This window comes from Tiliqua scincoides, chromosome 1, assembly GCF_035046505.1.
Source record: "Tiliqua scincoides isolate rTilSci1 chromosome 1, rTilSci1.hap2, whole genome shotgun sequence".
Classification (NCBI taxonomy): Eukaryota; Metazoa; Chordata; class Lepidosauria; order Squamata; family Scincidae; genus Tiliqua; species Tiliqua scincoides.
The window spans coordinates 176,837,336-176,858,985 of NC_089821.1; the positions used below are offsets into that span (position 1 = coordinate 176,837,336).

Sequence of the window (21,650 nt, forward strand, 5' to 3'; positions counted from 1 at the left end):
CTGTGATTTTAAAGGGATGCATTTTTTCCCCTTCTCTAGGGATCAGCTCATTCTTCTCATTTGCAGTGGCCATTCATGTTGATTTCAATCCGTGTATAACAAGGTTGGACCTGTATGTGCCATTCAAGCATTGTACTTGGAGTTAATTTGTCATCAAATGAAATGCAGAGCTGTGATGTTTGCTTCATTGTTCCAGCCTGATTCAAGTGCTGCTTACTGTCTTATTTATTCATCATCTTTTGTATGGCTGAATTATGAATTCTTTGCAGTCCATTTGTTGAAATGAATAGAACGTTTGAATAAAGAAGAAATGTAAAGATATGCTAATTATAACTGAAGAAATTAAAATCAAGTGGACACACAATAAAGATATTTCCCTACTGCTGTCAGTTCAAATGAGTTGTGGTGATAGATCCATAAACTGAGTGTCTCAAGGGTCCGTTACTCAAAGGAAATAGTTCTTGGACATACTATTATACAGCCAGCCTGCATCATACACAAATTCAACCATATGCACTTGGCCAAAAAACAACCCCCCTCCATGCACACACCCAGAGAAAAACAACAGTTTAAGTAGTGCAGACATTCCCCCACCATTCCACTTACTCAGTGCTCCAGAGTGAGTCTGAAATGGGAGACTGAATCTGCTATTCCCTCAGTTGCCTCTGTACTTTTAAAGAAACAGTGCATGTTTGGATGTAAGGGATTTTCATTGTAATTTTGAGTATACATGATTTTAGCTTTAGGCACTGACTCCGGAATGTAAACCTTGCATAAGGTACAGGCTGACAGTTAGCATGATTAGTTGAAGAAGATGTTGCTAATCTGGAGGTGTTTGATTTTCATAGTTTAAAAAAATAAAGCCCTTTCTAGTGAAGAGTCTATAAAGGTTGTTATAACTGGAGATAGATTTTTCTACTATCAACGGAGGAGTGGTTTGAATTGTCTAGAGGGGGCACCTCATGATTGTACAATTTAATGGTAAATTGTTGGACTAGATCAGGGGTCTCCAAACCCTGACCTGGGGGCCAGATGCGGCCTGCAGCAAGCCTCTATCCAACCTGCAGCCAGCCTCTGGTCCTCTGAAAGCCTCTGGCTCCATTGACTAAACTGGATCTGTGCTTGTGGGGTAGGGGAATGGGGGTCTGTTTAAGTGTGTGCTTTATTTCTGTGGTGTGTGTTGGTGGCTTGGAGAAATCCTGGAAATTTGAGCCCATTCATTCATTTATTCATTCATCTAAGTTCCATCTCTAATGTATTTATTTGAATTTTATATTTAAATTTTTTTCCAGCGCTCAACACTGTTCCAGATATTTGATGCGGCCCATTGACCAAAAACTTTGGATAGCCCTGGACTAGATTACCAGCTCTTAACCTTAGCTGTGTATGCAAGACTGTTAAAGGGTCCAGTTTTTATCTTTTTCCTAATCCCTGCTTATATCTAATTAGAAAGCTGGCTTTCCAAAGCATTGGGCTACCTAAGGATAGAACTCCATTCCAAAAGTGATAATGCCTGGAAACTGCTTGACAAAAGCTGTGGAAGTTTTGTAGAAAAGTATAATTCTGCTAAACCAGCCTAGATGTCATTAGGCTAGCCTTGAGCTGTGTTTTAATGTGTTGAAATTTTGCTAATTACATTGGCATGCTGTAGCTTTTAAATTACAGGACACTGGCAGAAACACTAGAGGAGTCAGGATGTAGTATTACGAATACGTGGGGGAGATGTCTGCCAACATAGAATGCCTTTAAGCAACGGCAGTGTAATTGGCTTGCTTTGTTACATGCTTTACAGTTATCAAAATCTGGTTTAATGCTTTTCATTCTAAAACACTCTCATTTAAGATGGTCCTGCTGATTCCTCTAATACGAATGGAAACATCACCACTTCTGCCACAGCATTGAATGATGACCTGGATATATTTGGTCCAATGGTTTCTAATCCTTTGCCAGCCACTTCTATACCTCCTTCTCAGGTAAGCAGCAAAAAAGTAGATTTAGGATGCTAGCCCTTTTTGAAATTGAGAGTTTGAAATGGAAAACATGCTTAGTAATATAAGATGCCCTGGTTGTTCTTACAATGTCCCTCCAACACCCTTTGTACCCGTGTAATGGGCAGGCTGTTCAGGTTCTGTTGGTTACTAGAAATGCAGCATATCATAAGCTTTTATGGTTGTACCAACACAATGTGTTTAGTATTGCATAAGTACAATCTGCAGATTCATAGAAATTTGAGGTGCATATGACCGCAACCCTTAGAAAAGCAAACTTGTAGATGTTGGGCATTGGGAAGCAGCTCCAAGAATGCTCATCTTTGGCCACCCTCCATTCTCCAACTGAACTACTCTCAGTGGTGCACGTGATGAGGAAATTTAATTGTTAATGTGCCATTAGAAAATGAACAGTAAGGAAAGGCATAGTTCTTAAGACCTGAAACAGCAGTAGAAGAGAAACTGGAAGTTACATCAGAAGATGCACAACTTAACATAGCTCCCAATTAAAGAAGAAATAAACCTTTCCTCCATTTCTCTTGTGGCTATGCACTTATGTTCCATATTCTGGAGAGCTCTGGTGACTCAACTAGGGAACATGGCTGCATTAATAGTGTGGGTAACAATTTTGAACTTCATTTAATTGTGCTGCAGTTTACCCACCTTTGAACTTCAGTCATTACAGAATCAAGTACAGTGGTACCTCGCATAACAAATGCCCCGCGCAGCGAAAAATCCACAGAACGAAAGCATTGTGCGAAGTTTGGTAACTCGCACAATGAATTTTTATGACTTATGCTTCGCATAACGAATTTTTGTTTTGTTTTGGTTTGTCTTAAGGGGGGATCTTCATGTCCGTTTATGATCCCGTTCACCCTAGTAAGGGGCAGATCTTCATGTCACTGTATTATCCCATCCACCCTAGTAAGGGGAGAATCTTCATGTCAGTTTATGTAAGTAAATCCCATTGTGCTTGCTCCCAGGAAAGTGTGCACAGGATTACAGCCTTCAAACTCCCCACTCAGCATCCCCCCATCGCTCATTCACCCTCTCACTGCCCCATTTCCTTCACATTTCCCCCATGATCATGGCAAAAGCAAGCAATTGAGTGCAGCTGCTCTGTCCTCCCCAGCTTAGAGCACAATCCTGTGCGTGTCTCCTCAGAAGTAAGTCCCATTGTGCTTGCTCCCAGGAAAGTGTGCACAGGATTACAGCCTTCAAGCTCCCCACTCAGCATCCCGTTTTTGAAATCCTCTGTACAGTATGTATGCCTTTAAAGAGCACTTAATAAACACTTTGTAAACCAAATTTGACTTTGTTCTGACTTTTCTTGCCCATAGGAACGCATTAATTAAATTTCAATGCATTCCTATGGGAAAACGCGCTTCGCAAAACGAAAAACTCACATAACGAAAGGAGTCGCGGAACGGATTAATTTCGTTATGCGAGGCACCACTGTATATTGAAACTCAGTAATTGTCATAACCACCTCTACAGAGAGAGAAATGTTTCTTTTAAACAAAACAAAAAAAAACATTTTTAAGACAATAGTTTTGTTATGGTTGCCACTCATGATAGCCATAACTTTGGCCTTTATGACAGCTGTTTTACTTTTTACTTCTCTAGAGGCTATGCAACAAACATCACTGATAGAACCAAGTTGCCTGAGGGATCTGGCAGGGCATTGTCTAAGGCAGAATGCTGAGTTGGGGATGTTTGTGTATTTAAAATATAAATTACTGTTGGGGGGATGGAACTAGAATGGAACTGCAGTGAAGGCATAGAGTTAAAGCCCTCCATGTTGCAGTCCGGACCCAGAGTGGGGTCTCCTCGTAACTGCTATTTACAATTTGTTTAAAAACACACTTGCAGGCCAGATGGCATGATTAACTCTTCATCTGGCCCTTTGAGAGATTGACTTAAACAAGAAGTTGAAACCTCCACTGTGTTTGTTGGAGCCTGATTATCATTGCATGTTTTAACCTCCCTTTCTGACCTCTTTACCTCTCCATCTTGATGAAGAGGCATTGATGAATAAGCCTTCAAGTAGGGACTCTCTCCATTCTTTGCACAGTACTTAAAGTTCTCTAAAAATAATACTCTTGACATGCAAAAAAAATGAATAGTTTTTTTGTGGTGCTTTGCAACCAATCGCACTATAGTACCACTTCTGGTATTTCACGGTTTGGGGCCAGGTTATCTGAGGGACCACCTTCTCCCATATTCCAGCCTGCACTCTAAGGTCATCTGAGAGGGCTTTCCTGTCCTGCAGGTGCTGCCTTTCTCCCCAGTTAGGGGGATGGCAGCACAGGGGCAAGCCTTATCAGTAGTGGCGCCACAATTATGGAACTCCCAGCTGGGGGAGTTAAGGTCTACCTCCCTCATGGAATTTTGGTAAGGGCTCAAAACCTTTGTTTCATCTGGCATTGGTGCCTCTTGTACCTCTATAGCAGATCCTTGAGTATAAACAGTTTTGCCCTCCTCCAATTTGTTTATTTTTTTCTGATTTTATCCATTGTTTTTATATATTGTATATTTATCCATAAATTGTAAGTCACTTTGGGTATCTGTTCCAGCAGCAGAAAGGCGGGATAAAAATCTTTTAAATAAAATAAGTAAATTTCACAGTATGGCCCACTACATGGACTCACTGTCCCCCCAGAAATGGAAATGGCCAGGGCAGCGATGCACCAATGGACAGATGTGTGGCTGTGCAGCTGTCTGGCCTTTTTAAAAGAAGCATGTTTGTGAAGACAGTGCAGAACAAAGTCCCAGTTGTGGGTCAAGTTGCCCACTCTTGTGGACAGCTGCCATCTCTGGTGGCAGTGGTAGTACTTGCCAAACAAGGTTGAAAACCCGTTTTATTATCAACATCAGCATGTTTCTCTCTTGAACTGCCAAACCAAGTAATGATTTGCCTGTGTGATGCAACAGTCACAGATGATAAAACATGGAGAGCACAATCACATTACTGTGCAAACCATAAATGGAGGCAATTCATTTGAGTGATATGACTTTGGGAATTTGCCAAGAGAGGGCTTCTCTCTGACGTTAGCAGTAGTTTTCAGTGGCACCATAATAGTCCAAGTCATCTGCAGTAATAGCCCCTATCCGTGCCTAATGAATCTCTGTAAAAGCTCTTTATTACAGGAAAGCTGTGTCAATTTCCTGCCCTATATGTTCATTGCCATTGTTTCCTAGTTCACTAGGCTATCCTGATAGTGTCAGAAACAATCTGAAAACCCTTTTACCTGTAAATAGTGTGGAGAGGTCAGTGTCATGGGAGAGAATTTCAAGACCATTACCCATCAATAAACAGTACACAAAGACTTTGGTATTACTATCCATGGAAGTACTTTATTGATATAATTAAGAAACAGTGGGTTGGGGCAGGAAAACAAGGGCAACCCTATAAGGCAAGCCAATAAACAGCAGCTAATATCTCCGGCACTGTCTCTTTTTTTAGCTTCAGCCCAATTGTGAATGTCCAATTTCCAGAGACTATTTCACTCCAGCCTCTCCCCTAAATTTTTTTTAAAGGAAATGTGGCCTCTTGACTGACAGCTCCCATAATCAACTCCCAGATCATTGTGTAACAAGTTTCTTCTATTTTGTAGAGACTGCAGTGACAAATCCCCCCCCCCCCAAAAAAAAACCTTAAGGCAAATGCTTCTGCACTGGCAATAGTGAGGGTACAACAGGGTTGAGCAGGCAAATCCTCCTCTTCATCCAAGGAGCTCAGAATCACATATAGACTTCCTCCTTCCCTTCTCCATTTTATCTTTGCAGTAGTCCTGTGAGGTAGGTTAGCCTGAGAGAGGCTGCATGTTCCAAGGTCACAATTGAGTTTCATGGCTTAGTGGGGGCTTAGTGGGGACTTGAACTGGTCCTAGTCTGACACCTGGTTGTTGGCTGTTTTTGTAAGTATATTATGGTTTATAAGAGATTTTTCTTCATGCTCTGACATCATTAAAAGTGTAAGAATTTCTAGCTCTGAAGGATGCAGTTCTTTCTGAGGCATTTGACCTGTGCTTATGTACTCAAAACCCATTTGAAACATTTGGGAACCCAAACACAAAATCCAGACTTCACAAACAATTTTGATTTTTCTTTTGTCTTCATCAGTGACAATAACAATCAAATTCACAGATTACTCAAGTGTTTTATGCAAATCATCTGTGCCCATTTCACTTATATTGTCTTAAATTAGTTGAAAGTGCCTTGTTACAGTGGTTTTGACTGATATTTTTGTCCTAAGATGCTTTTTTACGGTTACTTGGGGGGAAAAATTACTAAAGATGAGTTTAATGTATCTAGGTGTATCTTTCCTTAGAAACATATCCAGCTATTTGTGTTACGTTAAAGATACTGAAGTATGTCCAGATTAATCAGGAAGCTTATTCTCTATTAAAGGATATATAGGAAATACAGCTGGTAAAAAACACACTTTTGCAGTACAAAGTTCTCAAAAATAAAGACTTCCTAGAGTAGTTTTCCTTCATGCTTAGAGTGTTAACTGTAGGTGAAAAGGCGTTCAACATACAGGTTTCTTTGAATTGACATATCTGTTGGTGTATCTTTATCTAGAACAGGGGTATCCAAACTTTTTGGTAGGAGGGCTACATCTTCTCTCTGACACTGTGTTAAGGGCCGGGGGGGGGGGAATTTACATTTCAAATCTGAATACATTTACATAAGTGAATATATTAGAGTTGAACTTATAAATGAATGAATTTTACTGAGCTTTTTTGTAATGCATGAGATCCAGAAAAGGGGAGTTGTTAAAATAATTGCTGACACATATAACACACCTCTTCCTAGGGAAAAGTACAGAACAAACTTAAGAAGAGTGGGCTGCTTCCCCCCCATGCAGGACCATGTTTTTACTCTCACCCCCCCCCCAATCCTGGCAACAAGTAGCAGCAAAGGAACACAATCAGTCAGGGAGCTGGTGGGCACCTGCACCCTCAGGACAGGAGTTTTTCTCCTCATTCACACAGAGAAGGGAGCTGCCTGTCTCCCTCTCTGTCCCTCCCCCAGCCTGCACCCAGCACCAAACAAACTTAGAAGCAGGCAGAGAGCTATGTGTATGTCCCCATTCACAAACGGACCCCCCCACCTTCCTCCCTCTCTGCCAGCAACCCCAACAAGCAAAAGCAGTAGGTTTCCTCCCCATTCATCCCATGAGTTCTTCCTGCCACGCCCGCTTCCAACACCAAGCACTTACAGCTCAATCGGATCCACACTTTCCTGGGAGTAAGCCATACTGACTCTATGGGACTTTCTGCTCTCCTGTGGCATTCAAACATCCAGTGATTTCTCCCTTACAGCACCCGCCCCCTAGCATACACAAGCAGCACAGATACTCAGTTTCCCCTCCCTCCTCAGTGCCTGCCCCCCCCCCCAGCCAAACTCAAGTAGGACAAACAGACCCGGGACTTTTCACCCCCATACGACGCCTGCACTCAGCTGCAGCTTCCCCAACCTAATGGGAGGGTTATGGATGGGTGGGGCTCCTGCTCTCCTGTGAGTGCTTAGTCTTTTCCTCGCTGTCGCTGCAAAGAGCAGTTGCCAGTCGCTTCGGGGCAGTGAGGGCTCTGGTGGGTCTCCAGCAGGCCGAGTGCCCATTGGAGATGGGGGAGCTCCCTAGGGGGCCAGATTGGGGCCTACCGCAGGCCGCAAGTGGCCTGGGGGCCGGGGTTTGGGCAACCCTGGTCTAGAAGTAAACTAGGTAAACTCTGTTTACCACCTTATCTGGAAGGGGAAAGAGAGGCACAGAGGTTGGCAGCTCAATCCTGAAACAAGTGGTGCCCAGGACTGCAGTGGCACCAAAAGAGCTACTGCCGGGGTCTCCTCAAGGGAAGAGAGCATTCCCCTCAGCAGACAGCAACTGGTGGCAATGGGTCTCCTTGGCTCTGTGCCTGTGTTTGAGTGGGTGCAGAATCAAGGAGGCTCATGTTGGGCTGCCCAGATGTGGCAGCAGACACTGCTGTCATCTCCACCACCTCGCAGACTCTATCCTCCCCCTCTCTCCTCCCCATTCTTCCTCCCCGCCTCCTCCCCCGCCCCGAAAACCCTTCTAGCCAGTGCTGTGGGACCGCCAGCCGTACTCCTGGTGCTAAGATGCAGCACCTACTGGCACTGGCCCAGCACCAGCACTTCTTCCTCCCCCAGTACTGTGAATATGCTTTATGGCGCATTTGCAACACTGGAGCCAGCACTAAGTTTACTGCCAACTTCAGGATTGGGCTCTATAGGCCCAATCCTATCCAATTTTCCAGCATCGGTGCAGCCACAATGTAGCCCCAAGATAAGGAAACAAATGTTCTCATTCCTTAGGGGGGCTTCTGTGACTGCTGCCTCACCACAAGATGCAGTGCATGCCCCTTTGGCATAGCTGCACCAGCACTGGAAAATCAGATAAAATTGGTCAGGTCATCTCTCATTAAACAGGGCACAAATTCATTTCATTTTTTGAATCTTGTCTTAAGAAAGGCTTCCAGTAGCCGGAACCATTTGTATTGCTTTTGAGAAGTCAGTAAGTTGTATGTTGCATCTCTTGGTAGAAATTTTGCAGTCTGTAATCCAAGGAGAGTAATTGCAAAGTGAAAAGGAAGGCAAAGAAGGAGTAAAGGACATGTTACCACTATCTGGGACTAGAATAGAGATGATAAACAGGAATTGCAAGAGCATGAGATATTCATGCATCATGTGTAGGATAAATTCTGGTTAAGGCAATTTTTATGTATTTTTACTGTACTCTCTTTTTATTGACCAAATGAATAGGTTACATTTTTCAATACTGCATTTATTTGGAAAATGGCGAAGTGTGTATGTTGCATACAGTGGTCCACCACAATCCTGTATACAGTACTTTAGCAGTATGGAAAAGGGCCCCCTGACTTTTAATCTAGGGGAAAAACTGCCTTCTGGTATCCTGAGAGGTTCTAAATATAGTAGTTCGTGTTGAGGGCAGCTCTACAGTTTAACAAGCACATTTTCTGTGTGTACACAGGTGTTCACAGATGTCTTCTGCAGGAAACACATGCAGTGTGTAAAATCATACAAGTGTATGTCTGGTGATCCTGGGCCAGTCAATATTCTCAGATGCACACACACATTTCTCATTATGGCATACATTATTGGCATACAATACAATACCTTTGTGCACAAGTGTGGAGTTTCCAGAGTTCTGTTTCATGTAAGCTTCCTGATTATGAAAAATAATCAGGCAACAATTTCTAAAGGCGACATTTAGAAAACTGGTAGTATTATATTTCCTGGTTTTGTGTTTTAGTTACGTGAAAATTTTGTTCTTGCAGTGTGTTCAGGTACATGACAGCAGTAATGGGCAAGTTTGGTACTCCTTTCATAATTAAACTACTTTTTGAAATCTAGTACCAGCTGATGTTTCTGCTGTTAACTTTTCTCAGTCATCACATTTGACCTTCATTTCCCAGAGTGCTTCCACTAACCCTGCAGCAGCAGCCTTATCTGCTGCATCTGGAGATCTTGATCTATTCACTGAACAAACAAAATCTGAAGAGTCGTTAAAGAAACAGCTCTCCAAAGACTCCATCTTGTCACTGTATGGCACGGGGACCATGCCACAGCAAAATGCTCCAGGTAATTGGTTTTTAAATTTGCTTTCGAAGTGAATCAACTTAACTGAAAGCTGTGCTATGAATACAATAGTTAGGCTTATGACTAAGAGTTGTACAAAGATTTAATTTTTATTTTCTACAACAGAGAAACTAAAATTGAGCAGCAAAGTCTAAAGGAAAAAAATTAAAGATTGAGAATGGTTATTGTTCTTGGAATCATGGCCATCCCTAGAAGGGTGCGTGACTCAGAGCTAGTCAACCTGTACAGGGCCCTCCTATTATGGCACACGAACAAAATTTATGTGTGTGAAATAAGGCATAATAAGTGTGCTTAAAAATTAAGATATACCCCAAATTAACAAATTTGAGCTCATTAATTCCCTAATAATAATAGAAATGCTTTCCTTTATTGATTTAAAATATAAAATACCAATTAAAGCACTATAAATTAAATTTAACCGGTTCTGAAAAAGTTGGGATCCCGCTTTCTTTTTTAAAAAAAAATATATTATCAAATATGTATTGCCTTTATGAAGAGACAAATAGCAAACTCCCTAAGGAGAGAAAGAAGTAAGGAAGAAAAAAATAGGAACAAAACACCAAGAAGCAAAATGGGAGAAAAAAGGGGAGACTTGTTATATGGGAAGTTTCCTGAGCCTCCCATATCTTATGATGGATACAAATACTATTTTAAGAGAGTATTTTTCCTAAATTTCTGCAACAGCCAGAAAATAGAAATATTTTGCACCTCTTCCCCCACTTTGTGCTTAGTCACTTAGTTCTCATCTGATAACTGTAAGATCAACAGGGCCTCAGTCTGTGGGAGTACTTGTGGCATACTTATATGTAAATGGTATACGAGGTGGCAGCTTATCAGAGGATTATTTTTAACACAGCGCAAAACTTGGTCTGCTGCCTTTCTGGTTTCAAGACTAAATTCTATACCTGGGGAGCAAGTCCCACTGAAATAAATAGGGCTTACAACTGATTAGTCATGCATAGGATTGCCCCTCCCACTCTCTGACTCCACCTAGCCTCCAGTCCTTTGCTGTAGCAGAGGGCGCATACCAGAGAAGTCTCTACTTCTAAAGTAGCTTCTTCTGCAGCAACATGGGAGACAAGAAATTAGGTGCATCACTCTGTGGGCCCCCTCCAAGTTTGGTGCCCAAGGTGGCTGCCCCAGTTGCCTTCTAAGGATGGGTCTGCTCTGAACTGGGAAATGAATGAGGCGGCAGCAGCTGCACGAGTGGAGCTGAAGCCTGCTCCTTTGTTTTTCAGCAGCATGGAAGGCACCAGTTTATAGGTGCCAATGGGTACTTGCACCTCTACTCTTCTTTTGCAATGCTCTCCCACTCCTAATTTGTAAGAATGTGAGGGCTTTTGTCACTAGTGAGATTCCTTGGCAAAACGCATTGAGCCACTTGTAGATTTTAGAGCAATCCAGTAAGGCAGCTTAGTTAGCCATCTTTGTCAAAAGCAACCTAAGTTTTGGGTAGGAAAAAATGCTTTTCCAAAAGTACCTTAAGAGCTTAAGCCATTGCTGATAGGATGACATTTTTCCTTTTTCTTTCTCTTCCCTTTTGCACCATGCAGGTGTATTCATGGGGGCACAGCCTATATCCTTTACCGCACAACCATCAACTCACTTTCAGACTTTTCCAGCCATGGGAGTGCCAGTTCCTGCAGCTCCTGGAATGATGGGAAACATGATGGGACAATCGGTGCCTGTCATAGGACATAATGCAGGCATGATGGTGGGCATGGGGATGCCGAATGGTTTTTCTGTCACTACACAAACTGCTGGTTTGGGACTTCCTCAGAATGTCGTTGGACCCCAAGGAACAATTGTGGGACAGATACCCCCAGCACAAAATAAATACGGTGTGCAGCAGAATCAACCAACTCAGTGGAACCTTTCTCAGGTGGGAACATACTTTTTTCATGGGAGGGGATGAACTTTTTTTGTGTTTGGGTTAAATTCCACATATGAGGAATAAAGCTTCACCAGGAGGACTGCAGCTTTTGGCATATATGTGTTTATCTTGGTTGCTTTTGTGTATCCCCACGGAAGCTTGTTTTGCTAAGCGATACATTTAAACTGAAAAGAAAACTGACCACATAGCAGATAGGTCTGACTTTTGGTTCTGTGCAATTGGGAAAACTAAAAAGTGTTCTAGGCTACTACAAATAAACATCCAAAATAATTAGTAATAAACACATTCAGTATTGTTTCAAAAAATTAACTTGTCATATTTGCCCATATGAGTCACTCCACTTGCTTTTCAACTTTGGTAGTTTTGTATTAAAGAATTTCAAGTTAAAAACAAAACTATTTGCCTGTTTTAGGTCTAAAATTCTGATATAGGCCAGTGTGTGCAGTGTACAGCTATTTCAGCTTAGATGAGCATGCTAGGCATTGAGAAATGCATTTTTGCAGTTGTTACCTTACTTAGTTCTTATGCAATACTGCATTCATTATGAAAAGTAGTGAAAGCTGGAAAAAGTGGTCATGAAAGACTTTTTCTATTAGATGTGATGGTTTCTTTTTTACAGTAGACCTTGCATTTGCTTATTTACCTTACTCTAAAGAACGTCACCATGTGCCTTTCTTTTATCAGATTCATTTTGGCAATGCCCACATGACCAATATTCTGAGCTAGCAACACAACCATTTCCAATTTAAAGATCTTATAACTTAAAGGTCAGGACTACTACAGCTGCTTCAATGTGTTGCCAAAGCAGCATGGCTGTTTGTTCCTAGAGCTGCATCCATCGGCCTCAGTAACATCCGTATGAAGGAACAATATAAACTAGAGCCAGTGACAATGGCAGTTAACAGGTGTAGAGTGTGGCCTGCACAGGTGCTCTGATATAGTCTGTGGAGCCACCTTGTTTTTGGTCTGTCAGCGTCTGGTTTAGGCCTGTTCACTATGGTTGGATGTCTGTTTGCAGGTAATGCAATTTACCAGCTTGCAGTATACTTGTGTAATAGATATCACCAGCTGTTTAACAGAAGGAAGATGCAAGCATGTCCCATAAAACCCATAGAGCATGGAGATGGTCTGCCTTAGGAATACCACTGAGGAAACCTGTGTGTATGTGAGGAAGAATGGATTAGTAGAAATAGATGAGGATTCCATGATTGACTTTGTTTGCATAATTTTTCCTAAAGGCAGTTAACAATTCACTGTCAAATTAGAATTCTGGTAATTGAGCATGTGTTTCTGAAACATTTGGTCATCAAATAGCTATCTTTTTGTGTTTGTTTGCAATCATACAGAATTTAGCAAACCATGATTTTCAGGTACAGGTTTTTATGAATTTTTACCTAGCAATGAATGGTGTAAAATAATGTAGACCAGCCTTTCCCAAACTGGGTCATGAGCCCATGCGAGGTGGATTGCAGGCCAGACCCTCTTGCCCACCCTTGTGTCTGAATGGCTCCAAGTACGAACCAATCTGGAGGCACTGGGTGGTCCTAGAGACTTCTTCCAGGTCATGCCAAGCCAGCAACCCATTCTGCTGGTATTACTGGAATCTTATGGCATCCCACTGCATGGAAGTGGGTCCATGCTAGTGATATATACACTAGCCTCAGTAAGTCTTGAAAACCCTTAAGATATTTGGAGTCTCTCCAATACCTACAGGTGTCGGTTCACAAACTGTATTCTTCAACAAACTGTTCTGCCCGCTGCACTCATGATTGTTGCTACTGTTGAAATATTCAGAAGTACAACACACACACAAACCAAACAATAGGCAATTATATTTTGAGTTTTGAGCTGTTTGATAGCACAAAAGCAGCATTAAGGGATTCAAGATTTAGAACAGGTATGAAAATCTGTAGCATTTTCAGCTGTATTTGTGCAATTCCAAAGCAAAATGCTTTTTAAAGAATTGGCATTGCTTTTGGAAACCAGAATTTTGTCTGAAAGTGTTGGTTAGTCAATTTAGAAGTTAATATATTAAAGGAATTATTTCTGAGGCCCTAGTTTGAAATTTGAAAGGAACTTGTTCGTGTCTTGATAGAAATAAATATTCTGAACACAGTGTGGGGTATATTGGGTGGGTTTGTTTTTAAAATTAAACTTTGGTCTTATGATTTGAGTATTTGCACACCTGTATACTAACTAAAATTCTGCATGCACTTCACAGATGAATCAGCAGATGGCTGGAATGAATCTGAGTAGTTCCAGCAATATGATGGGCTTTGGCCAGCCCCCAAACACAGTGGCAGGATGGACTGCAGGTTCCTCAGGCCAGACTCTCAGCACACAACTCTGGAAATGAAAACTGCAATAGAAACTAGATTGGAGACCTGACATTCCATGCTCAGCGGCATCTAATTTCCCTGGTCTGTCCATGTGCATATTTTTTTTTTCCTCCTCCGACCTCACAGAGTTGTTCATATTAAGAAGTAATCTTAACTGACCGTGTTGTGGTCTGTATTGACTTAAATTTTGATGTAGTGAAAAGCAGATTGAAAGCACCTATCATCCGGCAGCTTTTTCATTCCACAGTACATTTGATTTCATGAACTGTATCTTTTGGAAGAGCTATTTGACCAACTACATACTCAATTTTATCAGTTATAGAGCAAATATTTGCAAATAAGGGAAATAGATATCATGTTAGTACTATCTAATATGTAAACCCACCAGTTACCCAGGAATCCTGTAGAAGGTACTGTATGAACAAATGTTAATCATATAAATAAGAGTGTACATGTATCACTGAAGAATGTTTTTTCCTTGTGTAACAATGATTTTGTTTCATTTTTCATTTCACTGTGATATTACTATGATGTGGTAAACAGGGGAAATGGTTAGTGAAAGAGAGATAAACCTGGATGTCACTGTGCCTCCATCTGTATCCTTTAAATTAGAAGTTAGTCAAGTATTTGAGTACCCTATGTCAAAAAAAGGCAATTTGGCTACATAGGTTGTACAAGACTAATTAAAAAAAACTATATATACACGCTGCACAGCATACATACAGGGTAACTCGCTAAAATGTATATTTAATTTTGTCTTTACAGCTGTATCCAGGTTTATTCCCATAATTGTGTTTACAGTTTATGGTGCCTCATAATGATAAGCTGTTGCTTCCCTATATTAAAGAAATCCATAGAATATTGTGTGACTATTTCATTCTCGTAAGATGGTGTCTACGACTCTTCAAAACAAAGTTATTTAATTCAGGGGCAAATAAACGTCAAGCATAAACCTGGCAATTGGAATTATGAATGAAAAAATGACTGAAATCTTACATTTGCTTTGATCAATCACTTTTTCAGTGTTCCACTGCACTGAACTGGTGTCTTGTGTGAAAACAACCTACAATCTGAGTATTTACTTAAAGGACTAAAACAGATTGGAGAAAACACATGCAAAACAAGTGAAGACAAATTATGCACATCTTGAGCCATCCAACTTAGGTTTAAAAGACAGATTGTTTGCACAGAAGTCTTTCATTACTGAATTTTCAGAAGTCAGTAAAGGATGTTTCTTGCACAACAGCAAACAGTATGGTGTTTGAGTGTTTAACTGAGTTAGGTAGGCAGAACTCTGTTGCAGCCATTAATTTTTATGTCCCATTTTATGTATACAGATCATACCTCAATTTTGACAGTGTCCATGTGATACTTTGGCTCATTAGCTAGATTTACCTTTTCTGTTCGAGTGTGCCATACAAGAACCTGAAAGAAGTGGGGGTGGGGGAGGAAAAGTAGTTAATTCTTGGTTATTCCAATGAAAGATTCCTACAGAAAAATAGTGAACTTAATACCTTGGTGCAATTGTTGGCTTTGGGCTCCAGTTCTTCCACTGTAGTTATCTGTTTCAAAAAATCAGATTCCTGCATTCCAGGTTGTGATCCACGGCGTTTGAATACAGCTTTGGGGTTGGACAAAATCACCTGAAGGCTCACAGCAAACCCTTTGTGAATCAAAATTTATTAAAATCAAATCAAGTTTTGTTGAACTATTAAACCAAAGTTTTAGACATTTCAAACAATTGGCCTTTAGAAACAGTTCTTTTATTTAAAAAAATCAAACCAAAGGGTTTATGGTATCATGCAGTAGTACTTCATTCATGTAGTTCATGAACATTCATTCATGAACCACAATTTCATTCATGTGGTTGCCTCACATAATTTAAAATTTGTATGCAGCTTTTTCATGTTACATGCCATTTTGTCTTATCCAGAAAAGTTACTCTGTTCTCATAGTATCTGTTTAACTCCTTGTACATTTTGACAGAATGTAAACAGTGAAATGTAATGTAAGCAATTGGAATGTGATGAGCAGCCTGACTGATAGGAAAAGGTAAGCATAAATAAACCATTTTTCCTTCTAGTCACCAACTTTGTAACTGAAAATTGAAGTCTGAAGTGAATGTAACTGTTAATTAGAGGGCAAAATAAACCTGACTTAATGAATTCTGCATGCAAACAAGTATTTCATTGATACAATTATAAAAATTGTGATCCTTTCTGTTTGCATTCCGTGAATATAATGCATAATATAACATTAACCTTCTCTTTGATCACAAAATTTTTTTTTAAATGGATTGTATTCATAGTTATCCCCTCTGCTTGCAGAAGGGGGCTTATGTATACGAAAGTGATTGTGCAGAAAAATTTGAACGGAATCCTGACTAGTTTTTGTGTGTGCACAATACATTACTAGGGAGCATAAAATTTTTTAATTTAAGGAGCAGTATCCTGTATTTATGCACTTGCATGTGGAACAATGCAAAATGCTGCCTGCTTCTTGATGTGCTCCTTCGAGTACAAACCAAAGCTCCTAAGAGGGATATCGGAATGGATTCTTACCAAGTGCATGGTTTAATGAACGGGTTCTTATTGTCTTTGTGAAAAGACTGGCATTACTTGTCACATGAGTTCTGGGTTCTAGTCTGGCCAAGACTTGCAAAAGAGAAGACTAGTTGGTTTTTTCCCCTCTATTTAGAAAGTCAGTATATTGACTTAGAAAGTCAATATGTAAATACTGCATTCATATACACGCAAGAGATTTCTGGTGTAATTCTTTGTGCCAGACTTTTGAGTTTGTCTTAAACATGTTCATTACATTTTGCATCCTACCCATCCAAGTTGCTCAGGGTGGCACACATGTTCCCCTCCTCTGCATTTTATTGTAGCAATGTCTCTTTGAAATAGGTTAGGCAAGGGATAATTATTGGCCCAAGGTCACATCCTGGGCATCATAGCTAAGGGGGGATTTGAGCCTACATCTGTCCCCAGTTGTAGTCTGACACACTGACCTTTCCACCACAAGGGTTCTCGGAAAATATGAAAGTTTACCTTCTGGATACAGTGTCATTTCTTTCAACCAAGAATTCCCAAACTATTTATATTTGCTACTTCCTAAAACCATTGACACTAAAGGTGGTGGTCCTCCCACTGAATATTTTGTTCATCCCTTGTGCAATTGCATTTTTTGTTTACATGACAGTAGCTGAGCCAGAACATTCTTCACTGTGCAGACCAGCTCATAGAACAAAAGGACTGCCTGTAGTAAAATGCAAAGACAAGGTTGCATGAGTAGCATTTTATTTGGGGCAGAGCTCTGGCTTGAGTCAGCTCAGTTGTGGAATACTGGGTATAATCAAGTAGGTTATGTCAAAGAAGGTTATGACAAAGAAGATGACAAAGAATGTGTGTTTTCCCTCCTCATTAACTGTTCCCATCACAGATGACCATGAACATGTTTCTAAGGGAAGTATTCCACTCTCTCTTTTAACAATGATGACTAGTAGCTTCTATACAAGTTTATTCTGAAGGGAGATGAGCAAGACCTACTCTTCAGCAAATGGGCCTAGATTATTAGAAAGCCATTTTTCTTATCTATAGTTTTCCTGGATCTAAATCAGTTAATCGAAGGAGTTTGGACTCAGCAGCTTAGAAATTCACACCCAGTACAGAATGGTATTGGACCATTCTCAGCATATTGCAAGAGTGCCTGTCTAATATATTGGTTGATCTCTACAAAGCAAACAACAACAAAAACACACATTCTAAGTAGCGCCTTTTTTGTGTTTGCCTACTGATCTTTTTTAATAGCAGAGGCTGGACAATGTCATACTAATAAAACACCCATTCTAATGGTACTACTGCAAAATAACAAGCTGCAGACCAACATTTCTAATATTAGAAGTGGCCAAAAATAAAAGCAACCTTGGATCAAGTAAAACCTTAATTCTGTCTAAAACTTCAAACTACAGCACTTTCTAATCTTAGATAGGAAAAATAAATCACTTTTGCACAGAGCTAAGGGATTCTATAAGATTACATCAGCAAGCTATTGCCACAGAAACAAACCCTGCAAGCTACTTTCCACTGAGATAATGTGTCATCTTAAGTGTCTTGGAGATACTTCTAGATGCTTCCCTGACCCATAAACATTTCCACCATTAATATTTTCTGGTCTGCTGTGTATATAGTTAATATCTTTGAGTAATAGTTTTAAGAATGGGCAAGGGTGATGCCTGTCTTCATAGATGTCTAGCAAAAAACACACATTACTGAGCAATGAAATGATTACTGAGCAATGAAATGAATGGTTAGGCCAAAGGCAGACCAGGAAAGATTTTACTAAAGTAGGTTTTAAGAGAAAACTTAAAATGAAGGCAGAGAACTGTTTGCTGTTAGAGAGGGGAGTGGATTGAGGGGAAACGAAGAAATTAATCTCAAAGATAACATTTGAAATAAGTCTAATGCACCCATGTGATAAACATGTTAGTCTTCAAGGTCTCTTGTCTCATTCAGTGGCAGAGGTTGCTATTTAATACAAAAAAATCTTGCCACATTTAATACAAAAATCTAGCTACCATGAAGCAGACCCATAATTCATGGAGGGCACGTCTCTATTGGGGATCTTTTTGACAAACCTGCAGATAGACTATCAGAATAAATAGCAGCCTGTGGATCTCTGGAATCCAAAGGTAGTAGCTCAAGATGAGTCTTCTGATGCCACAGATCTAATCTCTTATTTTGAAAACAGTATTTTATTTTCTGCTGTCATGAGAATTTATTAGCACATTAGTGACACTTTGAAACAGTCAGCACAGTTGTCCCTTTTTTCCAGCATTCTGCTGTTGGAGTGCAATGAATTGGCTACAATAAGGCAGGGGTGGGAAATCATCAGGCTTGTAGGGCATACTTTTTTTCCTTAAACACACTAGGAGCCCTTCTCTTATCCACCATCTGGAGCCAAGCATAAAGTAATGGCTTAGAGGAGAGACATTTAGAAGGGAGCAATGAGGTGTGTGACAACATGCTCAGCCCATGTAAGTTTTCAGTACCAGAACTTGGAACTCAGACCTTCTGTATGAAAACCCATACCTCCTCTTGTTGCTTCAGCAGCCTAAGGGAGGGGGAAGCAAGCAGCAGCAGCTCTTTATTAAACATATTGGTGTCAGAAACCCTTAAATTGCTACTGAAAATCATGCAAAGCTCTACCTCCTGTCTGTGCCTTCAGTCAAGGTTCCAACCATGCAGATTATGCAGATTCACAGAACTGGGTTACCACCATGTTCTGTAGTGCAACAGATGCGAACAAGTGCTCAGTTAATAGCCATGGAACAAGAGAGCATCCCAGAAGGTGATTGTTCCAAACAGGAACAATTACCCAATTTGACAGAAAAACAAAGTGCCGGTACAAGCCTGTGTCCTCAGCATAAAGCTGATCAGGGAACGACTAGAAAGAAACAGTAGTGGTGCAGAGTAAGGCTCATGTGGGGCATGCAATTCTGAAGCAGAGGCTGCTCAGGGTCAAGCCAGCTGTGCAGGGAACTGTCTTTTAAAGAGGCATGTTTAATCTCCGTATAAGTAAAAGCTACTCTACAAGTAAAAACTAGTTTGCCCCAGCTGTCTGAGCAAATAGGCATCTTTTACAGTGGCGCTCCTATTTGACAATGAGAGAGTAAGTATCCCTCTACCCCAGCAATGTGTCTTTTCTAGGGGCTGTTTGCTGGTGTTTCTTTTGCAGGTTTTTTTTTTTTTAAAGATTGTAGGCATTTTTGGAATAGAAAACTATTTTAATATATAAACCTCTTTGTAAACCCTTTTTGTTGAATAGCATTATATAAATCTGCACTCTGAACAGATAAACCTCATATATACCAAACTAATACCTGGAGCAAAGTTGCCTACCTTTTGTATGTAATAGGATGGATGGCTCTTGTTATGAGTAATAAGTTTGATACTATCATGATTATAAAATATGATTTCAGTGAGAGGGGTCTAGCATCTTTTTATCTAGAAAAGTACCATTTAGGTAGTTTGCCAGCTGTTCACAAAGTCAATATATTTTTAATTAAGATTACACACAGTTTAAAGAAGTTTACTAAGATCACCACGTGCCTGGGACAGCTTTACAAAAACGGAACTTTCTTCTTTTGGGGCCATAAATGAGTGACACCGGTATATGTTTTGGGACACAATCACAGAAATTTTTACAGAGCTAATTTATGGACTTTTCATTCTGCAAGTTATTGTAATGCAATCTGTGTTCTTTAAAAAGTCTGCTGTAGCTAGCCTATTTTGAAGTGAAATAATTTGTATCCAGAGATTAAGCTATTATCTATTGGGGGACACACACCCGAGATTGCAACATAGAAATAAAAGGCAGCCACTGAAAACATGTTACATTTCTGTATCAAAAGCATCCATCACATCCTTGCCTTAGATCAAGTTGTAGTTGTTAAATCTTCTGCTTATAGGTTATTACGTACTTCTGGCCTCTTGCTAGGGGGAGGATATCCTATTTTCATCTGCAGTGCAGACAAGAAAGCAGCACAAAGTTCTCTGCATGTAATGTATGACTTTATTTGCGATTCTCTGCAGTTTTGGGTCTGAAAATAAACACTGCGTTAAAAGCAACGCTATCATCTAACTACCTAGCTGCTTCTGAACTGATAATGGTAGAAACAGGGCAAGCAGAAACCAGCTGAGGATAATGACATTCTGCAGGCTGCTCTGCTGACACAGCAGCTTGTACAACAGCGGATAAGTGCCAAGTCCCAAACCCACCAATGGTACATCAGCTGCATTGGTCAAGTGTTCTGTGCTGAGATGCCCCCCCCCCCATCTTTGTGCATTACTGCACTCTACCACAGGCAGCACTTTTCAGCTCCAATAGGGAATGGGAAAGGAGACAAGACCAGAGAGGCACCTGCTTTATGTAAGGGGCTGTCAAATCTGTGTCTGCTGCTTTTTCTGGCGAAACAGGCCCAGCATACACTGCTGCTTGAAACACCTTAACAACACTACTGGGTACCACCAGGGGGTGCTTTACCCAGGCTAGCGGTCCAGGGGGAGCTGGCCTGCAAGTCCATGACCATGACAGCAAAAGCATAAACCAAACTGCAGTTCCTGTTTGAGGATGTTTATGCAAACTTATTTCCCTGTATTTATATGGGGTCTCCAGATTGTGTGAGAGTTGAGAGGAGCTGATAAGAAGTCAAAGAGAAAAAGCAACCTTTTGAATAAGTGAGTTGCCAGCCCAGATCAACCTCTAGAATAGATTTCTAGAACATGGGTCTCCAAACAATGGCCTGGGAGCCAAATCTGGCCTGCCACAAGATTTTATCTGGCCCGCAGCAACCCATTTATTTTTTGTCAGAACATTTGCTAATGTTTGTTATTTTTACTCATTATCATTTCTCTGTTTAAGCATGGTATTGTTTCTTTGTCAAATTTCTCTTTTGTTCTGAATCTTATGTTGATTACAAAAAAGATCCAAGTTCATTACATTCATTCATTTATAAAACTGATTTTTTTTAAACTCATGAAAATATGTACAATACACAATGTGGCCCTTGTACTGAAAAGTTTGGAGACCCATTCTAGAATATGGGGCAGGGGAAAGAAGGAGATACCCTTGGCGCTAAGATACCGTTGTAGAGTCAATTGTTGTCCCTACTTGATAAGCTCTCAAGAATACAGTCCCAGAGTTTGTTGTCCAAGACCTACATCCCACCTCATTCTAAAGACTCAAGGCAGCTAACAATTCCATTAAATACCATCTAAATATTTC

General features: G+C 40.5%; 2 protein-coding genes across 4 annotated transcripts in view; one reads left to right on the forward strand and one right to left on the reverse strand.

Moving 5' to 3' along the window:
* The window catches only part of SMAP1 (small ArfGAP 1), a 68,586-nt gene extending 52,556 nt beyond the window's left edge, over positions 1-16,030 (forward strand). For all 3 annotated transcript variants that reach the window (XM_066612427.1, XM_066612428.1, XM_066612429.1), the window contains 4 exons: positions 1,843-1,973; positions 9,449-9,614; positions 11,186-11,514; positions 13,748-16,030. In XM_066612427.1, the coding sequence (XP_066468524.1) occupies positions 1,843-1,973; positions 9,449-9,614; positions 11,186-11,514; positions 13,748-13,882 (761 nt within the window). In that variant the 3' untranslated portion in view covers positions 13,883-16,030. The remainder of the gene's footprint in view (positions 1-1,842; positions 1,974-9,448; positions 9,615-11,185; positions 11,515-13,747) is intronic.
* B3GAT2 (beta-1,3-glucuronyltransferase 2) overlaps positions 15,204-21,650 on the reverse strand; it is a 38,270-nt gene continuing 31,823 nt past the window's right edge. The window contains exons 3-4 of the mRNA XM_066612430.1: positions 15,380-15,528; positions 15,204-15,290 (exon numbers count right to left, since the gene is read on the reverse strand). Of these exons, the coding sequence (XP_066468527.1) occupies positions 15,204-15,290; positions 15,380-15,528 (236 nt within the window). The remainder of the gene's footprint in view (positions 15,291-15,379; positions 15,529-21,650) is intronic.